The 19,971-nt window shown below is 40.0% G+C and overlaps 1 protein-coding gene across 1 annotated transcript in view; it reads right to left on the minus strand.

Annotated features, from left to right (window-relative positions):
- Nucleotides 1-2,324: 2,324 nt before the first annotated feature.
- The window catches only part of ano2b (anoctamin 2b), a 71,104-nt gene continuing 53,457 nt past the window's right edge, over nt 2,325-19,971 (minus strand). Inside the window, exons 25-27 of the mRNA XM_088003527.1 lie at nt 18,544-18,722; nt 5,616-5,721; nt 2,325-4,286 (exon numbers count right to left, since the gene is read on the minus strand). Of these exons, the coding sequence (XP_087859653.1) occupies nt 3,930-4,286; nt 5,616-5,721; nt 18,544-18,722 (642 nt within the window). The 3' untranslated portion in view covers nt 2,325-3,929. The remainder of the gene's footprint in view (nt 4,287-5,615; nt 5,722-18,543; nt 18,723-19,971) is intronic.

A 19,971-nucleotide genomic window follows, 5' to 3' on the forward strand; every position in this document is an offset into this window, starting at 1 on the left:
AATAAGGAACAGTTACCAAGGCGCGAGAAACAGAATCGCAGTTTTACAGCATTTCGGCAGTTTGTGGAGTTAAGGACGGCCCCCAATCACTACCATCCACACTCCAACTACTTTCCCATTCTTTCATTTGCCCTGACCTCCCTTTTAAACACCGGTGAGGACATTTGGAGCTGGTACACTTTGGTGGTAAAAATGTCTCTCTTCTTTGTCTTCAGCTTCACTTTGAACCCCAACGAAACAAGCTGTGGCTTGGTGTTTGAGACGTCCCCATGTTGGTTTGAGTCATTGTGAATGGTGACATGAAGTCTAATTTTACAAGTATATGTATGTTGAAGTAATCTTTTAACAACCATAAACTAAATGGAATGGAAGCCAGTCCTTGTTTAGAAAGTCAACGTTGACACAGAACCAGCATCATCCAATGGGTTTGACCAAAAATAGTCACTTTTATCAAGAAATGACTTAGGCCATTTTTTTGTAAGGTGATAATATTTGAGACCTTTTATTTTTTAGAAGCCCCATCTGTTGTTTTTTTTTTTTCAAATAGAACAAAGGTTAGGTTTATTGGTTACCTTGTGATTTGAACAACAGAAATGAATGCCCTTAAACTTACATTCTGATGTGTCACATCGGTTGGGGACATCTTAACTCTCACTGACAAAAATCTTGAGCACTTGGAAGGACTGGTCTGAGGTCTGAGATGGACAAAATTTGGTAAACAATTTTCAAGAGAGATGAAAGTCTCCCACAAACTCGGGGATGCGGTGTGTACGCTGTGAGCCATGCAGACTATGCTTTTGCTTTTGCTATTCTCCTCACATGAAATTAATTGCATGACTTGTGTTGCACCAAATATATGAGCTGTATCAAGGCCAAAAGGGGTGGTGAACCCAGACATGATGGGCTTGATGCATGAGAGGTAATGTTGTTTCCTCTATTCATTTGCTAAGGAACCTGCGCGATAAGGCGTCAACCACTTGCTCTGCTGCAGCCAAGCGACCAATGAAATTAGTGCATGTGGAATTTCAAGCTCATACACATAGACAAGCAAATGCGGACTAGCATCGCGACACAAGGAAGTTGGGAAAATGTTCAACTTTGAAGCGCTGCTGATGTTGCTATCGTGTCCTGTGTGTTGGGTTCACCCAAATGATGGGAAACTGTCGCGTTATGTGCGATTCATAGCTAACCATGTGTCGAGCCCATTAGGCTGTTGCTGTACCCGTACAGTAAGCTGTCTCATCCATTTGGTCCAAGATCCTAGGTATTGTAATACTCCTCAACAAGATCCATTTCAATGTATTTCCGGACCTTCATCCAGCTTGTTTGTCAATGAGCATATTCTCCATACTAATGATTCTTCTAGATAACAGTAGTAGTGGAAAGTTCAGCTTTGTTTAAATATTGGTTATAGATCTAATCACCTGGTCATAAAACAAGCCTACTTCAACATAACATTATTCCATGGACAAACAGCACAGTAGGTTTCTCTTGAATACTGAGTACAGCAGAATGTTTCACAGACTTTACAAAACTTAATAACATTTTTTAAGATAACGTCTACTTTGTTGCAGCTTGTAGAATACCTAATCATAAAGCTTAGCAATAAAAATACTCTTGCGGCGGCTCCAGAAGGCCTCATGAACTGAACACTGAGGAGCGTCGCTGCTGTTCTGAAAGGTTTTTCCTTCACAATAGCTCTAGTGCTTACAGCAAAACTACAGCTTACATTTCAGTTCCACTTTAACATACAACAACTATATTGTGTCGTGTTATTTTTCTCAAAACCGCTGCTGTAAAAATGACAGTTTGTGGTTTGCTAGAGAACTCTTACTAAAAGCATCAGATGTACAGGGCCTTGCTAGTCTTTAAATGTCTTATGCTTTTCTACACTTGACATGTTATAACCACCACCTTCAGAGTGCTTTAATGTGGTTTTATATGATAGACCAACACAGAGTAAGCACATTTATGAAGTGAAAGAAATATTATAATATTTAAGTATATATTTAAAAGAATCACTCTAGATGTCTTGCAGATGGATGGTTGTTTGGATAGTTTGTTGGGGACAGCATTCATCTATTGTCTTGTCCTTGCAGGATCATGAGGGCGGTTATCTTCAGCGGTCATTGGGAAGAAGATGGAGAGCCCCTTAGAATAGCCTGGTCATTGCTTTCCAAAGCAATTCCACTCAATTCTCATCTCCCTTCAGTGTTTCTCCGATTGAGCTAGATTTCTACAGGTGAATTTCACTCGGGCCAAATGAGGAAGTGGCAGCGGAGGAAGTGAACGACGCATCGAGCAATTAAAGTCGGAGCGAGACGAATGTTTAAGACATTTTATTGCTGGCAAAGATGTCTTGGCATTTCTCCCCATGGAGTTGCTTACAGCGCACACAATTTCCGGTAAGCTTGAGCAAGCTAGAGCATTACATATGTCACAGCCAAATGATAGCGACGGGGTAAAATGAGATCCAGTTGTTTAAAAATCCACTCCTCCAGCAAGCGAATGTTTCTCAACAGCCGAGAGCCCAGACTCTCTGGACAAAGCGAAGTCCAGAACAAGGGTCTGGCTTTTACCAGAATACCCTTAGGCGAGTTCCCAGCACATCTCAGCACAGAACAGGGAACCATGGACGCACACACTCATACCTAAGGACAATTTAGATAAACCATTTAACTGAAGAGTTATGTTTCTGGACTGTGCGAGGAAGTAGAAGTACCCGGAGAGAGTCTATGCTTGAACTGCGAGAGCATGCAAACTCAGTGCAGAAAAACGTCTTCTCGCTGCAAGGAAACACAACAATGTGTTTTCTTTCTTCCACTTCACGATTATGAACTACCTTGTGTTGTTCTATCACATAAGATCCTGATAAACATTCAAATTTGTTGATGCGATGTGACAAAATGTGAAAAAACTCGAGGGGTGCGAATTCTTGGAAGAACCTGTGAAGCGTCTCTGAAGAGTTGAAGACTTTGAAGTTCACCAACGCAACATGAAGGTCATCGGTCTGAACCCTGATCCCAGGAGAACGCCACTGTTTCATTACAAAGGAATGTGGATGTAGTTTTTCTTTAATTTAGCATAAACACAGTGAGTGTAGTTCAGCTCTGTCTCATTCACAGGTGGCCATCCCCGTGGATTATTGTCATGGTGAGTGCAGCAAAAGTTCCTTATGGCTCAGAAGAGATTCTTAGCGTCACAGATCATGGAGTTCTGATTCTACAGCTTGGAAGGAGGTGAACGGCACCACAGTGTGCCATATTGGCATTTTCCCAGTCCATCAGTACTTAGAGCGGGTCAAAAAGAACCAACCAGCAGCCGTCTTCACCGGTCACGATTGGTTGGGTAAACCGCTTTTAAAGTTATTTCTAATTTATAAAGAGAATTAAAAACAGTCCAGAAAATGTGGAATGTCGTGAGAGCTACAAAATCTGTAAACAAAAATACAACAAAGTAGGAAAATCACAGATCAGACAGCCCTAAAGTTTAAGCCACGATGTTCGTCAGTCTGTTGGTGGGTTAGTGTTTCTTATCAAAGCAATCCGTCGGTTTGCAGTTCTTCCAGGTTCCTGGTCACTTATTCAACCTAATATAGTAATTATTGCTTCTCTACGCTATGAAGCTCATGTGCCTCACTAAATAGTTTGTACAAAAAAAAAGGGAAAAAAATGACAACACTTTGTCAGGTGAACAGTCGTGCGAGTCGGAACAGCACACTCACACAGCCGTTCGTTAAAGATCCACACACTGAGGCCAGCAAGGACCAGTTTATACTTCTACAGGAGACCTGTGATGACATCACCACCGCACTACCGTGTCACACACACCAGGACACAAATGATACAGGTAACACACAGGAAAAGGGCCGAGTCCGTTGGCTTACAGGCCCCATTTAAGCTTAATCCCCCCGATCGGGACGGAACGCGTCACACCGCTGTGTGCTTTGAGTTTGCGTTTTCTTTCCTGGGCAACGACGACATCTTGTCGCTGAACTGACTGAAGCTGGCGGCCCTGTTCCTCGCCCTCGGCCCCCCTCCGTCTCCGGCCGTGGGGCCCGAGGGCAGGGTGCTGTATCTGCCCAGAACGGGGAAAGCCTGGCCCGCCGCGGGCGACTGGCTGTTGGGCTTGACGAAGAGGCTCTGGATGAGCTGGAATTTCTCCTTCTCCTCCTGCAGAAACAGATCCACCAGGAGCTTCTTTTCCCGTTTGAGCTGCTCCACGATGGTCTTGGGGACGTCTGGGATCACCCAGGCAACCATGAGGCTGAGGAACATCACCAAGTTCTGGGAGGGAGAGGGAAGCATGGGTTAACGTACGGTTGAAATTAGATATTTACATAAACTGAACATTTTTTCTTCATTAGCTGCGTTTCCATTGCAAATGTGCGCAAGACTTTGTCAATATTCCGCTAGTGTCAAAAGAACACAATCTGCAATTGCTAAGTCACCGTTACAGAAGAAACACAATTAAAATCACAGCTGAATAAGTTTGTTCGCATGACAAGTAATTAAAAACTGGCATCGTTCTCCAACCACTTCCTGTCGTTGTCTTCTTTGTGGTTTGCGCCATTCGTAACTTCTGGTTGTTGATCATGTGACTCGTTTGATGCAAAAACAATGTTTCCATTTCAGTTTTGCAAATTAATCCAATTTCTACAGAGAACCTACCTTATCCTTGTGTCAAAACTTTTTAGTGAAAATGTGAGTTTGGCATGTTCTGTAGGGTCACTCTGTTTTGTCCTTAGAAGTTTTTGTCTTATGGATATTGCTGGATTTGGAATCAACAGCAGCCTTTGTGTAAAACCCAGAATTGATGAAACAATCTACAATTTCCATAGGTGATACGCACAGAGACTGTTGTTTACAGTACGTGAGCTAATGGTGCACATCATGCTAACCGCTAACATAAGACGCTAAAGACTTACTTAAAAATACTTCATTGATCTTGAGGGGAAATTAAATGTTCTTGCAACTCATATTAATTCAAAATTCTTCAGAGTTATTATAGATCCGTAGACATATTTAAACCCTGGTGACTTGGCTCTCATACACACAGTGTGACGTCACCTCTGCAGATGGAAAGCCAGAAAAACAATGAGTCTGAAAGTTAAATTGGGACTGTATCTCTATCTTAAAGTCCTGTAATAGTATGACCAAAAAAAAATAGTAAACAGCCAAATATGTGCGAAAGACATTCTAGAGCAAGGGTGTCCAAAGTGGGTCCTGGAGGGCCGGCATCCTGCATGTTTTAGTTCTCTCCCTGGTTTTACACACCTGCATCAAATGATGGCTCGTTAGAAGGCCTAAGGAGAACATTGACTTGCTGAGGAGGTTGTTGTAACAACAACAATCTCCTCCTGGAGGGCAGGATGCCGGCCCTCCAGGACCCACTTTGGACACCTGTGTTCTAGAGTAATAATTCCACAACATTTAGCCTAACATTTGGTCGCCACATGTTTGTGTACCAGACAACAAAAGCTGTTCACTGTCTGTCTGAGGTCATTTAGTGCATAAGAGCATATTGTGAACCAAATGTTTTGGATTAGCTGTGCGTGTTCTCTGAGGTATTGCTGCGTGAATGGCAGGCATTAGTGGAACACAACAAACCCATACCTGAAACAAGATGACAAAGGCCAGTCTTGCAGACAGGACGGACCAGTACTGCTTGGAGAACTGGTACGCATCAGAAGACCAGGGGGGTTCCCTGTAGTCCTTGTACCTTAAAAAAACAAACACAAACAAGAAGTACTAGTACCTTTGTGTTTTTAAAACCCAAAGGGAAAGTAAAGGAGTAAATAAAATGAACAGAGCAGGAAACCCCAAACAGGCCCCAATCCTGTAAGACATCTTCCTGTTCTTTAGCTATCCAGGACAGATGCTGATTCAAATATTCTTCTCTTCCTCTCTGCTTCAGTCTGGGCTCAAGAGGCAGCCAACTTTATTTGCACTCTTCTCTCTCGTTTGCCTTGTTGTAAATCATCTTTACGGTGCAGGCAAAAATAAACAGTAGACGACCTGAAACGCACGTTGAGAAAGAGCCAGCGCGCTCAGAATGAAGAAGGAAAAAGTGTGAAGAAAACGCCCGAGGCCGACAGAGAGACAGAATAAAGAAATTCAAAGTAAAATGCTGCTCATCCACTTTAAGAAGATAAGAATAGTCAAAACTTTAAATCTAGAGATGATTATCTCTAAGTTTCTCAATGGAACTATTTCACTTTGAACACAAACATTTATGAGTTTTATGTCACTCATCCAAACACTTATCATCAAGTGTTTACATTTCATTCAATGAAAAAAGGTTAAACAGGAACAGAAGAGGCAAGTGGAAACTGTATTTAAAGCTCCAACAGGCTGTCCATCGGCTGACCAAACGTTTAAGCTCCAGTCGGTCCGTCTCTGCTGAGGACACAGCAGTTCAGTGAAGAGAACTTTATCAATGGCAAAGAGAAATTTAACGTTGTAACTTCAACCAGGTTACCTCATTCAAGTTACACGATAACTGGGATGCAGTCGGCCGGTCGGTTAGACGCATGAGAGGAAAACTAAGGGACAGATACAGACTGGCTGAAAACGAAAAACCTGTTAGTTAGCACAAGTAAGCTAACAGAGGACTGCTAAAACCACATGCTGCAAGCTAGCACTTTACATCTGAAGACAGATATATTTGTGGGAAAGATCGTTTTGGATCAGATTGGACTAGGACAACTGTAAACTAAAGATAACGTCCTGAACAGCTTCAGGACATTTCAAGCTAACGCCAAAGCTAACGGTTTTTGAAATCTGAAATGCATCTACTGTAAAAACACTAAATCTTACCAAATATTTTTTTGTCAAGTTTCTAGTGCAAATATCTTCGTAAACTTTTTTTTAAAATTAATATTCGGGAATTATTGACTTAAAACAAGCTCCTATATCTTACTAAAAACTGACTTCAAAGTTAGTTTTGCTGTATTTCAAGTGAACTTAGATATTTGTAGTAGAAACTAGACAAGAATGCTTGGTAAGCATTAAATAATGTACCAATATTTTAATAACAGCAGAACCAAATCAGTCCCTCAGCATGATGCTACAACCACCATGCTGGATAACTGGTACAGCATTCTTGGCTTTTACCTTAAGCTGCTTAAACTGGTGACCTTGGAATTAACAGTGTTTTAGAAAAAGGCACCAATAACTTTCACTAACTGGTGCAAATATATAATTCTATGTGTTGACTTGATTTTCCCATTGTTTTAAGAGTTACCTATTAAAATACTTAGGTATGTATGTGATTAAGCCTGTTTGCTTAATTTGGAGCCTTTGTGATTGTCAAAAAAATCCCCAATAAATTCAAACTTGTGCAGCTATTTCATTGTTTTTTAAATCACCGCACTGTTATGTTTACATAAAAACATAAAACTGTCCAAATAAGTCAAACCAGTAATAAATCAATGTCCATCTGCTAAAATATGTACAAGAGCTTTCGTTAGTGAAATTGAGGGTACAAACAATCGGAATCATTAAATCTTTAAGAAAATAAGTTTATGTATGTATGAATGATGGCTGGAGAAGTTGAAACAAAATGTCTAGACTGTGTTCTAACAAATATGTCTAAAACTATCTGTCCTTCCCCATGAGATGTGGAATAAAAGATGCAATTTTCCTTCCTAGGCTAACCTTGGCACGGCTCAGCTCATTGTTAATCAGAAGAGAATCTCTGAGCAATGAATCGTCTTGGAGTAATCAATACAGAGAAGTTTCAGTGGTGATGACACAAAGGCTGGCATTGTAAACCCATTGCTATCTACAGAGCAAACTGTCCAGCCAGCATTAAGTCGAATTACTGCATTTGGGATACAAAGAGAGGCAACAAAGGAAGTCGTTAAGACCAAGAAAATCAATCACAGAGAACAAATCCAAACTGTCTCACAATCAGCCAAAAATCACTTGGAAGGATAAAAATGAAAAGCATAAAAATCCAACAGTTGACATATTGTTTGTTTACAGATAATCAGCCAAAAATAGAATTAGAGAGTATTACATGTGATTAATCCTTTTTAGGTATATTTTCTATGAATAGACGTGGACGTAAGTGTAGCAGGTGTCTGTGTGATAATGGAGGGGTGGTGCCTGAGGAGGTCAACACTCTACATCAAGGTGTGTGTAATTATTAGGCAGCTTCTTTTCTTCAGGCAAAATGAGCCAAAACAAAGATTTAATGAGACTTAAGAGCCAAAAATGATCAAAAGTTTCTTAGAGGGATGCAGAACTCTTTAAATCGCTGAGTTAATTGGGGAAACTTGTCGAGAAAAAAAAACCAAATAACTGCCAAGGATTTGAGAAGAATCAAGTATGAAGCTACCAGAAGCCATTACATTCGTAAAGTGATTAACATCCGGTTCAGTCCTAACCAAGTTGGGTATGTCTCCATTGGCGATGTGTCCGTTACCATGAGGATGTGAATATGGGTGGGAATGTGGGAATATGGGTGGGACCATGAGCGAGCAGCATCATTGGTTGGTTGCATTTTACGTGCATCCTTGGTCGACCAGTTTGACGCTGGATGCGTTCTTCCGACATAATTGTTAACAAGGTCTGGACCTCGAGGCTTGACCATGGAGTTATCGATTTTCAGCGCGTCATCTTGCCAACTACTGCAGACTCGTCACCGAACCCACAGGCCAATCAGTGAACGCAGTCTGCACCAATCACATCGCTTGTGCGCGTCTCCAAGACTGGCCTGTATCACGTGGAGACGTCCCTAAAAACGTAGACGAGCCGCTCGATGTATGGAAATGTAGACGAATCTGACTGGGGCTGACGGAGGAAGAACCAGTTAGAGCCATGTGTGTGGAGAAGGGCTGTAGATGTACAAACACTCGTTTACTACGAGACTGACCCATCACTGGTCTGGTGCGACGTGGCCGCAATGGACTGTTTCATACGCTCACTCTGTTTTTCTCAATAAACTTGTACAATCTATTTTCATAACTCAATGTTTTACACTGGCATTTGCACAGGATTTGAATTTAATGTTAAAAATAAAATTGTGTTTCCAATCATTTTTATTGCTAATCAAGTTTCCTGTCAAGCCAGGTCAGGAAAAAAAAGAACCACTTTCCCTTTTAAGCATTAACCACTGCCAAACAAATTCAGCTCACATCACAGAGCTCCTTCATTTCTTCTGTCATCCATCAATCACGTTTCTCAAATTTATTAAATCACAAGCATATTCTCTCCAAAACAAAGTCCATAAAAGGTTGTGCGGCCCGAAAATAAAACTCCATCGGGTTTAGACAAAGTCGCTCACGATGCAAACAAATAAAAGAATCTTTTAGCGAGAGTCGGAGAGGAACACGGGAGGCAGCTGACCTCACCAGATAACGACGTCACATTAATGTGAGCGCTTGGATCACGGTCGCCGAGGCGCGGCGCAGAGCGTCGCTCACATGTACACACCCTGCCATGCAAAAATTCCTCTGAAGATAAAACACTCTGAATGAGGCGTCTCAGTGAGGCCGACATGAAGAGGATGTAGCTAACAGAGGGGAGGATGAACACTAAGCGTGTGTGAGGGTGTGTGTGTGTGTGTGTTGTAGCAGGGTCTTATGATGGCTGACTCCTTCTCCTTATACAGTCATAAATGAGGAATGTTTCTTGAGAGACTGAGCTCCTCTCCCCTCTTTGTCTCCTTTAATCTATTCATCTTTCACTGGACAATATTTTACAGTGTTTTACTCGAAGGTCGGCTTCTAATGTGATCTGGACTTCACTTCCTGCCGTTCTCCTAGCATTTCAAGCTAATCTGTCTCAACTGAATTAAAAAGGAAATGCATATGTTTGTCACAAAAGAATTATAGATCTACATGTGTGTGTTTTCCTTATGCTCCATTTTTCACAATAACAGAGGTATTCCACAGCAACTGGGGCTCCGTATTGTTTCATAAGATGAATTAGTGAGACATTGGGTTTTATAGTTAACTTTTTTAAACATGCTTGTTTAAAAGTTTTTTTTTTATATAAAGACAGCTACTCAAAAGAAGTGGTGGGCAACGCTAGCTAAAAAAGCTAGTTAAGCTAATCCTAATGCGGTAATCATAAATATTAGTTCTGCTAACGCTAAGGAAAAACACCAATATGGCATTTGGTGTGCGCTAATGCTATAGCGCTAACTTCAATTTAAATTGCGTCTGCCCTTAAAGACTACAACCCTCGATAATCAATTTAAGTTTAACATTATTTGAAAGTTCTAAAATACCCTTAGAGGTTGTATTTGTGCTTAAATACAATCTCTAAGGTTGTATTTCATTTTGTTCCTGTATGTATTTTTATTTATTTTTTCCTTGAAATTCAATTATGGGGAACCAATGTGAATGTGAATGAATTATCTAATTGAGGAATTCTTGAAGAGTCGATAACGAAAGCCTCAACACAGACGTTTATTCAACAAAAAGTTCACAAAACAGCACCAGATGCTAAACAAAATAATTAGCTGTGCTATTAGCATTTTAAAATATGCATCATCTGTTATATTATTTCAATCTTTCTATCTGAGATTTTTGTTTTGAAAGACTGAAGCACATCACATAACTAAGATCTACAGTTCGGTTACTGGAGCTCATCTCTTAGTATTCAATTTGTCTCCACTGTAATGAATATTGTAAAAAAAAAAAAGTGTATGCTTTATTTTATTTTATTTTACAGGTCTCTCTTAGTATGAGTTGACATACAAATTACAGAAACATTTCTTAGAATATGAAGAATTCTTCATAAAAAAAGAAAATTACAGACAATCCTGACCATCCTGTTGCGATCTGTTTTTCTATGTAGTTATTTTGAGGTTTTCTGGGTTTAGTCTTGTTTCCCTGTGAGTCTCTGTCCTGTCCTCCCTGTTGATTGATCCCAGCTGTGTCTAGTTTCCTGATTACCCTCCTCGTGTATTGAACTCCACCTGTTGTCTTTGTCTCTTGTCCTCGTCTAACGTCATTCATTCGTCGTCTGTTTGCTCCCAGTGCTTCCTGTGATTTTGAGTTTGTTTTCCTGGTTCTTTATTAAACATCATTTTCATCATGACTACCTGAGTTCACCGGCGTCTTTCTCACCTCCAACCACCGCACATCATGACACATCCTTGTTATGTAATTGTCATACGAGTGTCTTCAGTCAGAGGCTTCTTCAGAACTGCTGCAATACAGACTTCAATAGGAGATCCTTCTTGCCCACAGCCATCAGCGTCTATAACAACTCTTTCATTGTATAATATGAGTAACAACATTTACTTGCCCTCTGGGATGAATAAAGTACGTTTTTGATTTGAACTGAATTGAAATGTGATTATGGTTTGTATGATTCATGGATTAAAGGTTAAAAATGCGAATCTCATGTGTGAGTGAGATACTGCTTCCAACATCGTGCCTCCTGGGATCCCAGAATATATTTACAGACAAACAAGGGTCAAAGCATTCCCATCCCAGAAATACACACATACACAAGCACACACACCCTATCAGGATACATGGCTTATGTCAGGGCTGATTCCGTCTTCTGGATGGATGAGCATGGATTTTTCATTTGGTATGACAGATCTGCCATCCACTCATTTCTTATTTAGAGATTTCCCAAGCAAAAAAAGAAAAAGCAGAATTAGGACAGGAGAACAGTATGTAAAAAAAAAAAAAAAAAAAAAAAAAAAAAAAAAATATATATATATATATATATATATATATATATATATATATATATATATATATATATATATATATATATATATAGAGAGAGAGAGAGAGAGAGAGAGAGAGAGAGAGAGAGAGAGAGAACCAACAGGTAATGCTCCATACTGCTTTATGGTCCCATAGTTTTTAAGATATTTTTTTCTTGGGTCTATTGTCATAGTTACATAGATGGAGGAAAGAAAGATAATCCTGAGTTGCTCAGTTATGCTGGGAACAGACTACATTAATTGACTAGTTTAATTTTTTTCAAGTGGGTTTTTATGACCAATGGTGCTTTTTAATTTGGGCCATATGGGCAGTTGCCCAGGGTAGCAGAAAGGGGAGGGACAGCCAACAACTAGAAAATAAAATATTTGCTACTACCTGTATGGATATTGCCACTTTCCTAAAATAATGGACTAAATCATTTTTGCCAAAAGTGATTTTGGGGGAGGGAAAAAATCACCACCCATTTACTTTCAAAAGATACTTTTGGCAAAAAAAAAAGAAAGTACTTGCTTCCTACAAATTATTTACTTATTTGATAATTGCATTTTTATCAGTTTGGGGGCCTCACGAAAACCTGAGGGTTTTTTTTTGGTTTATTTAGCAAATTTGCAAATTTTTCAAGACATTTACCATGTTTTCCGCACTGTAAGGCGCACCGGATTATAAGGCGCATAGAATACACACTACAGTTAGGGTTGCCACCCATCACTTACTGAGCCTATATGGGATGTGATTTGTTCCGTACTCTACAAATGTGGATGTGTAATAATAAAGAAATGGTCCCCGAGTACGTTTTAAAGTAGGCTGCCCCAGTCATTGTTTCACTCACTGCGGTGGTGTTGCGATATTGTGCCCAACTGCTTTCTGGGTAACACAGACCAACCGACATGCTGCCGCCACAGTCTCTGTCTCTCTTCATCCGCCCCCTCCAGCTTTAAATGTATAGGGGCTGGTCCGTTGGTAACCCTAGTTGAAGCACCATGGATGAATGTCTAAAGCCACTTTGTTGACATGAAGAATGTCAACAAAACAGTCCAACTCCAGTCGGCGAGGAGAGCCTTCTGACTGGACCGGGGCGTGGCCGGACGATAGTCACCCTTCTCCGTTCGCGCACAGCATGTTGGTGGAGAACGTGGTGCTAAATGACCTGCAGATGACCTGATTCTAGACGGTCGGTAGGTAGATAAGTCAAACTTTATAACAAACCAGCGTTCTGACAACTATCCCAGCATGCACCGCACGCTTCTTCTTCTACGGGCGAAAATGAAGTCGGCAGCTGCTTACCGTAGTTGCTAGACCTGTTGTGGCTCAATATTGGTCCATATATAAGGCGCACTGTCGGCTTTTGAGGAAATTGAAGGTTTTTAGATGCGTCTTATAGTGCGGAAAATACGGTACAAGTTTTTTCTAGAAAATGTCAGAGATTTTTTGACAAAAATGTATTCCTCTTGTTTTCCTAAGTACAATACACCGTCGTAGTTTCTGGTGCTTCTTCCGCTTCGTTTGTCACCTTACTTGACGCCCCATGGCGCCCATACGGAGATCCAGGTTTTGAGGCCTTGTTAATAAAATTGTAGTACAGCACACAAGCTGTCCTTGAACAGAACCATCTACTCACTACATGGTTCAATTCGTCTCTCTTTACCAAGGAGAATGAGTTTTATGTGTTTACATCCACCGCGTGCCCTACTGGTGATCTTCAACAATGTCGTGCCTCCTCTCTCATCTCAGCAGTGATTTGTAAAACATAAATGTAACTAAGTGAACACAAGGCTCAGATTGAGGGAAGTTGCATGCGAGTTTGCAGATTAATTCCAAAAGCCTTCTTACAAGTGTTTCTGTGGATAATAAAAAACGCAGATGTCCATTTTCTGCCAGTGTTAGATAATGCAAATCAATAACAACTGAACATATGGTTTTAAAAAGGCAAAAACGGGTTATGTGGAGCCTTAACTTCTGACTGCTTGAGTTTTTGAATGTTAAAAAGGGGTAAATAACGCACGTCAATATGTCACATACACAGAAATAATTTAGCAAGTCGAGCAAAATCCAAAATCTGCGGCATGATGCTTACTGGATTCCCTCTTATTAGTTCTGCGGTAATAATTTTCTGAGCAGAGCTCATCTCTGCAGCTCATGAAATGAAGAGTAAATATTTTCGCCTGATGCACCAAGAACAGATGTCCAATAATAAACCTCCCAATAATCCTTCACATAGCTGCTTGGCCCTCGCTTGACTTCAGGGCGATAAGAACATAAACACAGGCAGCCTGATGTCAGAGCAGCAAACTTTATACAACGATTTATAGACGTCGACGAAGGCAGGAGAAGGACCTTCATGAAGGACTTTGTATTGTATCTGTCACCCTGTATATGTAGCTTTTGTTGAAGACAGAAATCAGTTCATAAGTTGCTATACAGCTCGATCACGGTTGCTCGCCAAAAACACACCGTCATTTTCAAACATGACTCACCATGTTTTAAACTATTTGTGTAGCAGTTTTTTGGTACTTGACAAAAAAAAAAGGCAAAAATGCCTGTTTGTAATTAACAAAACAGAGAAATGTATTCTTTCGTTTGAGGCGATGGGAAGCAGAACAAGGTTCTTTCTGGACGTTTTACAGCATCTGGATGCTGTAAAAACATTGCAAAAAAACTGAGGCTTCCTCAGTGTTAGACTCTAGCAACATTAACTCTTAAGATATGTCTTTTTTCAGACCTTTTGTACACTTTGAGTTTTTATTTTTGCCCTTCCTCAGTGTACCCTGCACTACATTTGGGTTTATTCATTCAAGTCAATACTAAGAGACACTCCAAGCTTTTCAATACTATACTTAATTATGTCCTCCTTCAAAGAAAATTAATTTGAATGTCGTCCTGATAGTGGAAAATATTTAGTGAAGTTAAATAATCACCTGTCAAAATGTTTTCTTAGGTTTCTTGGTTGGACTTCTGTTTTCAGTGTCTCTGAGGTGCAGTTTTTAAGCCCAGCCTCTAATACTAGCAAAGTTTCCATATAATAATAGAACAGAAGGTGGAGGAATATTAAAATCCTTACCTTCTTGTAAATGGAGAAGATGAGCGACGCTATCTCGGTATGCTATTGCTAAGCTAGCTCACTTGAAGACACCCGAGTACAAACTGAGCACAAAACCACAAAGTACAGGGCAAGTGTGTGTGTGTGTGTGGGGGTGTGTGTGTGTGTGTGTGTGTGTGTGTGTGTGTGTGTGTGTGTGTGTGTGTTACGATTGTAAATTAGCTCAAAGACAGAAGTGTTGATAGATGAGCTTAACTAAGTCTGTACCATACAGACGCACCAACAGTTTGTCAGTAATTTAGAAAGTAGCACTAAGCTAATCAGGATGAACGTCACCTACAGATTCATTACCACCAACTAAAACTTGTAGTGAAGAATTACAAGTACAGAGCTCTCTTTAAGCTGAGCACACACAAACACACAGAGCGGTTAATTGGGTCTAAAATGTACACGTGCACATTTGTAATCTATTTTAACTAACTCAAATTAAGTAATTGGCTGTTTGACTGACGCCCTCGGCTTATGGAGCACACCATGCTTACCTCCGTGATTCAGATGACGACTTTAATAAGTCTTTTTCCAAGAAGACCTACATCTACTTAGGCTTCTCGTATTCACCATAATTCACATTCCCACTCCTTGATTCTTACAACACTTTTTTCCTATTTCTTGTGGGAGTACCGCAAAGGACAGTGTAATTGTGAAGTTAAAGGAAAACGACAAACAGTTCTCAACGTTATTTAGAAAAAACATTTGGCATAGAATTAAAGCCACGAGAAGTCTCCTTTTACTTTGTGCCAACCGTCACGTAAAAATTACGTGAAATCCCAAAATAATACAAAACGCTGAAGCTTTGACGACATTACTGAAGAGGCGTGCAGTCCGCTGATGCAGAAATTATGACTTAGTCCATCATACTGCTGTTTTTAAATCTGATTAAAAATTGAAATGGTTCTGTCACTCCGTCTATCTTTATAAAAACCACCCAGAGCGGATACGTTCCTCCTCTGCTCTCTGCCGTCCCGGTATCTTTCCATCATGCTTAATCTTTTCCTCGTTATAAAAGAAGCCTAGTTTCTTTGCCTTCTTATCTGATCATTTCATCAATGCTGTCAGCCCCCCCACCCTTCCTTTCTACTCAGCTTGACACTACCATGCATCCATTCATTCGCCTGTCCTGTGACATGTATTCATCCATACCAGCCACAATCCCAACATCAACGAGGGATGACAAAAGGGATATAAAAAGACATTAACTTCATGGAGTTTTTGACATCAAGAGCTGGATGACTGGCTCTTGAACCAAGGAACAGCTGTTGTACACAGCGATGTACATATTGGACACAAAAAAAACCCTTCTTAGGACATTTGTTACCAATTTCATGCCTAATAACCGTTACAGGCGTAAAGGGTCTCATCATACTTTTGGTGTGACGCATCACGGCACTCCAGCACAAAGATGGCATTCTTGCTTCGCCGACTTATGTAACTGCAGGTCGGCCTTGGCTGTCTATGGCCGCCGTCATCCGTGACCTTTCCCACTACAGCTCTTTATTTTAACATTCTAAAGGAGATTCTTGCCTTTGGCACCAGCAAAAATGCGTTGAAGATACAATGGTGAACTGTCTTTGCAGTTATTGACATTATTAAATTAAAAAAGCTGTGGTGTTGGCAATAAGGTGTTTTCAACCTTAAACCTTTTATGTTTAATATTTTATGTCTTTGCTGTAGTAGTGACTACGTAATCATGTAATTTTATTATCACTAGATGACAGTAGGTACAGAGCATTTTACATTAAAACAAGAGTGATGCATGAATGTTACTACATTCATGCATCACTCACCACAGTGTTGTGGCACTATTCAGGTGTATTTTTGAAGTGGACATGTTAAGTGCAATTTGAAATAAGAAATGTAAAATATGATAAAAATATGTTTTTGTGTTTATTGGATTCCTATTCAAGACACTTTGATAAGAATGATTATATGTGTAATATAGGCTGCTACAGAGTATCTTTGTTTACATTTTTGGTTGGTGGTGTGTCTCGTGATTTTTTCAATTAAAACAATGTACCTTGGCTCAAAAAAGGTTGAAAAACACTGGTCTAGACCATATTTAGACTCTATTTGCCAAAGATAAACTCCATGTTTTTTGGAACTACCTGCGGTCCTGGCCAGGAATTGTGCGTAAGAAATTTGATTGGCAGCAGACGACATTCCGTGATTGGCTCATGGGTTTACGTGATTGGATGATCTAAGGCGGCACTTATAGCTCGTTGCAACTGGATGGGGCAACTCGAAACGAACAATTATAGCAAGAGATTTTTGAGAAACTGGTCATCCAAAATTACAGATGCAAAATGCCATCATCAAGAGTGTCGACGACAGATCCTGTGTGCTCACATTCCCACATTCCCGCCCAAGTTTCTATCAGTATTCACGCCCACATAGTGAGGGACACGCTGCCAGTGGAGAGGCACCAAACGTGGCTGGAACTGAACCATAAATGAGACTTGACAATGGAGAGGGGGCTTCAGCAAATTACATTAGTAGACATTCCGGTTGAGTTTTAGAAGTTAAAGTTCCAACACTTACAGGATTATAACTGTAACTGCAGCTTCAGAAATAGTGAAGTACAGCTTCTAAATAAAGGACGATACACATCACATTCCAAAAATATGCTGTTGTTGTTTTCTCCCAAGCAGGATTGGGTGTGTGGCCGACACTAAGACTACTGAGAAAAGTTATGGTGGTTAAAAAATAAAAGAAAAAGTGTCATCATTTTGTTTTTATGGAATTGCATATTCTAATTTCCTGGAGTTCTGTTGCCATTGACATTTTTAAGTCATTTTGATAACATTTCCATCCCCCGTCTGTTGCTGCGCACTGCTTGTCGACTGCCTGAAAGAAGGGTTGACGTTTTTCCCTCACTTTGAAGAAACCTCAATAAAACTCAAACTTATGGAATAGGAGCTAAAGGAGGACAAACCACTTTCATTAAAGTGACACTGTTTTAAAACTCCAGTAAACAAACTACAAAGTCTACAAAGTCATGTAAGCAGCAGTTTGCATCTAGCTGCCAGAGACGCTAACAATGCTAATTACCATGCTAATACCAGATTGTTGTACTAATTTTACATTCCAAAGAGCAGAATTGCAAAAAAAAATAAAATAAAAAGTATGTTTAATGCGATAAACATTTGAAAACTAAATAAATGCATGTTTATTTTTTTGATTGTGTCTTTAACTCAAAATTAAATTACAATGAATAAGTGCTTTAGGTAATATTTGAAATCCAGTTAAACCAGCTAGTCATCTCAGCATCTGCTCAAAGCTGTTCTGGACTGCAGATTATGATGATTGGCCTTTAAATATACCATTCTGTAATACACATACATTTGTGAGATTTTCCTGGTTTTTAGTATGACTTTTAGGTTTTCTGCACAGAATGACTTGGAGGTTCCTTGTGACACATAACTGTCTCTCTGAATAAAGTCACTTCCAATTACTAAGAAAAGGTTCCTCTGTTGACTGAAACAAGATAATTACATTTTCGACATATCACATTAATTCATCTATCCATTGTCTACTCCTCATTATTTGAGAATGGCTAATCATGATATGAACTGACCTATTTTTAATTTTTTTTTTTTTCAAAGGTACAATACGAGTAAAGATCTTTGTCAAACATGTAAAGAGTGTTTCGTTCCTGAAAGCCACACACTGTAACGACTGGGAGTATTTGATAAGATATAAGAGGCCTGAGTGAGTTTTTTTTTTTTTCTTTTTGTGGTGGGATTCGTACCGGCAGACAGTGATGTCTCCGTGGTCTGAGCTGTGTGGCGCGGTGCCAGGCTTGAAATTGGAAACGTTGAAGAAGGAGAGCGTGTGGTCGATGAATCCGTGCATGGTGCCCGTCTGGCTGTACATGTACTGGTAGACGAGCCGAGGGATGAAGTCTGACGTGAAGGCGATCACAAAGGCCTAACCAGAGAAAAAAACTGAGTCAGACTATTTTATTTTTAGGGTATTATTCCTTTAAAATCTTAAATCATTCTTGAAGTTGGCACTGGCACCCTGCTGGACCCAAACATACCAGACTATCTGTAGTGTTTCCTTTGCTAGCAGCTCCATTTTAATAAAATTTGTATGAAAAAAATAGAATGCAGGATGGAGGTTCTTGATTTTGTCTGGACTGAATTTGATCTGTGGCTGGTTTTGTGCGTCAGTCATCGAAAAGGTTGAGAACTTTTAAAGTTACGATACATACAAAGCTATCCACAACAGAGCCAATGTGAAAGTATGATGGAGACTAACATACGTTAGAATTGGTTCCAGAACATGTCCAAAAAAGTCTTCCAGATGAAAACATTGACTAGACATCATCTAATCTGGGTTTCCATAACAAATCTGTGCCAAACATTGTCAACTCACTTTCGCAATGGCTGTGTTTCTGTTAAAAAGGAAACGCAATTAAAATCACACATGAATAAGTTTGTTCACGTGTCGTCATCCTCTGGCCACTTCTGGTCGTCTTCTTCATGGTTTGCACCAGTGGCAACATTCGGTTGTTGATCACATGACTCCTGCGATGCAGCTTTGCAAAACAAACCCACTTTGTTGTTTTTGGCAAACTTTTCTTTTTGGAAAAATTAGAGTTTTTTTCAAAGTTGTCATGTTTCTATACGGTCAATGGAAGCGCAGCTACTGTCTTGTTTGAACTGGGTCACTTCAAGCCGAGGCAAGTCGACTTCTTGACGGTGGGTAAGTTCCTCTTTGCCAGTCCAAAAGAGTTTTCCTTGCATCCCTCTCTAATTAAAACAATACTCCAAGCAAAAGGAAACTTAAGACACTTATTGAAGATCTATGAAGGAGAATAGTAGATTTACAGGATCTGGAAAAGCCTTTTGCACAAATTAGTTGCCGACAACAAAAAAGGAAACAGGCTCCAAAACTAAAACCTTTACACTTTGCTGAAATTTGCTGAAGCTTAAACGGACTTTGAATATGGACTGATGACCTGCGTTCCCTTTCCACTGCAATCCGTCTCCTTGTTTTTACAGCATGTACGAAGGAGTGCAGTCCTTTTGTCCATCTCTCCACCTTATTCAAACTCCTGTCCTTTGATTTGGAAACCTTCAGAAATCTCTTCAGTATTAAAGTAAACAGAAAAGGATTTGGTTGGTTGGACAGATGCCCAGCCCAAGGCTGACCTCACCAGATTTACATTTCT

This window comes from Poecilia mexicana, unplaced genomic scaffold (genome assembly GCF_051168715.1).
Source record: "Poecilia mexicana isolate PSO_F unplaced genomic scaffold, ASM5116871v1 scaffold_23, whole genome shotgun sequence".
Classification (NCBI taxonomy): Eukaryota; Metazoa; Chordata; class Actinopteri; order Cyprinodontiformes; family Poeciliidae; genus Poecilia; species Poecilia mexicana.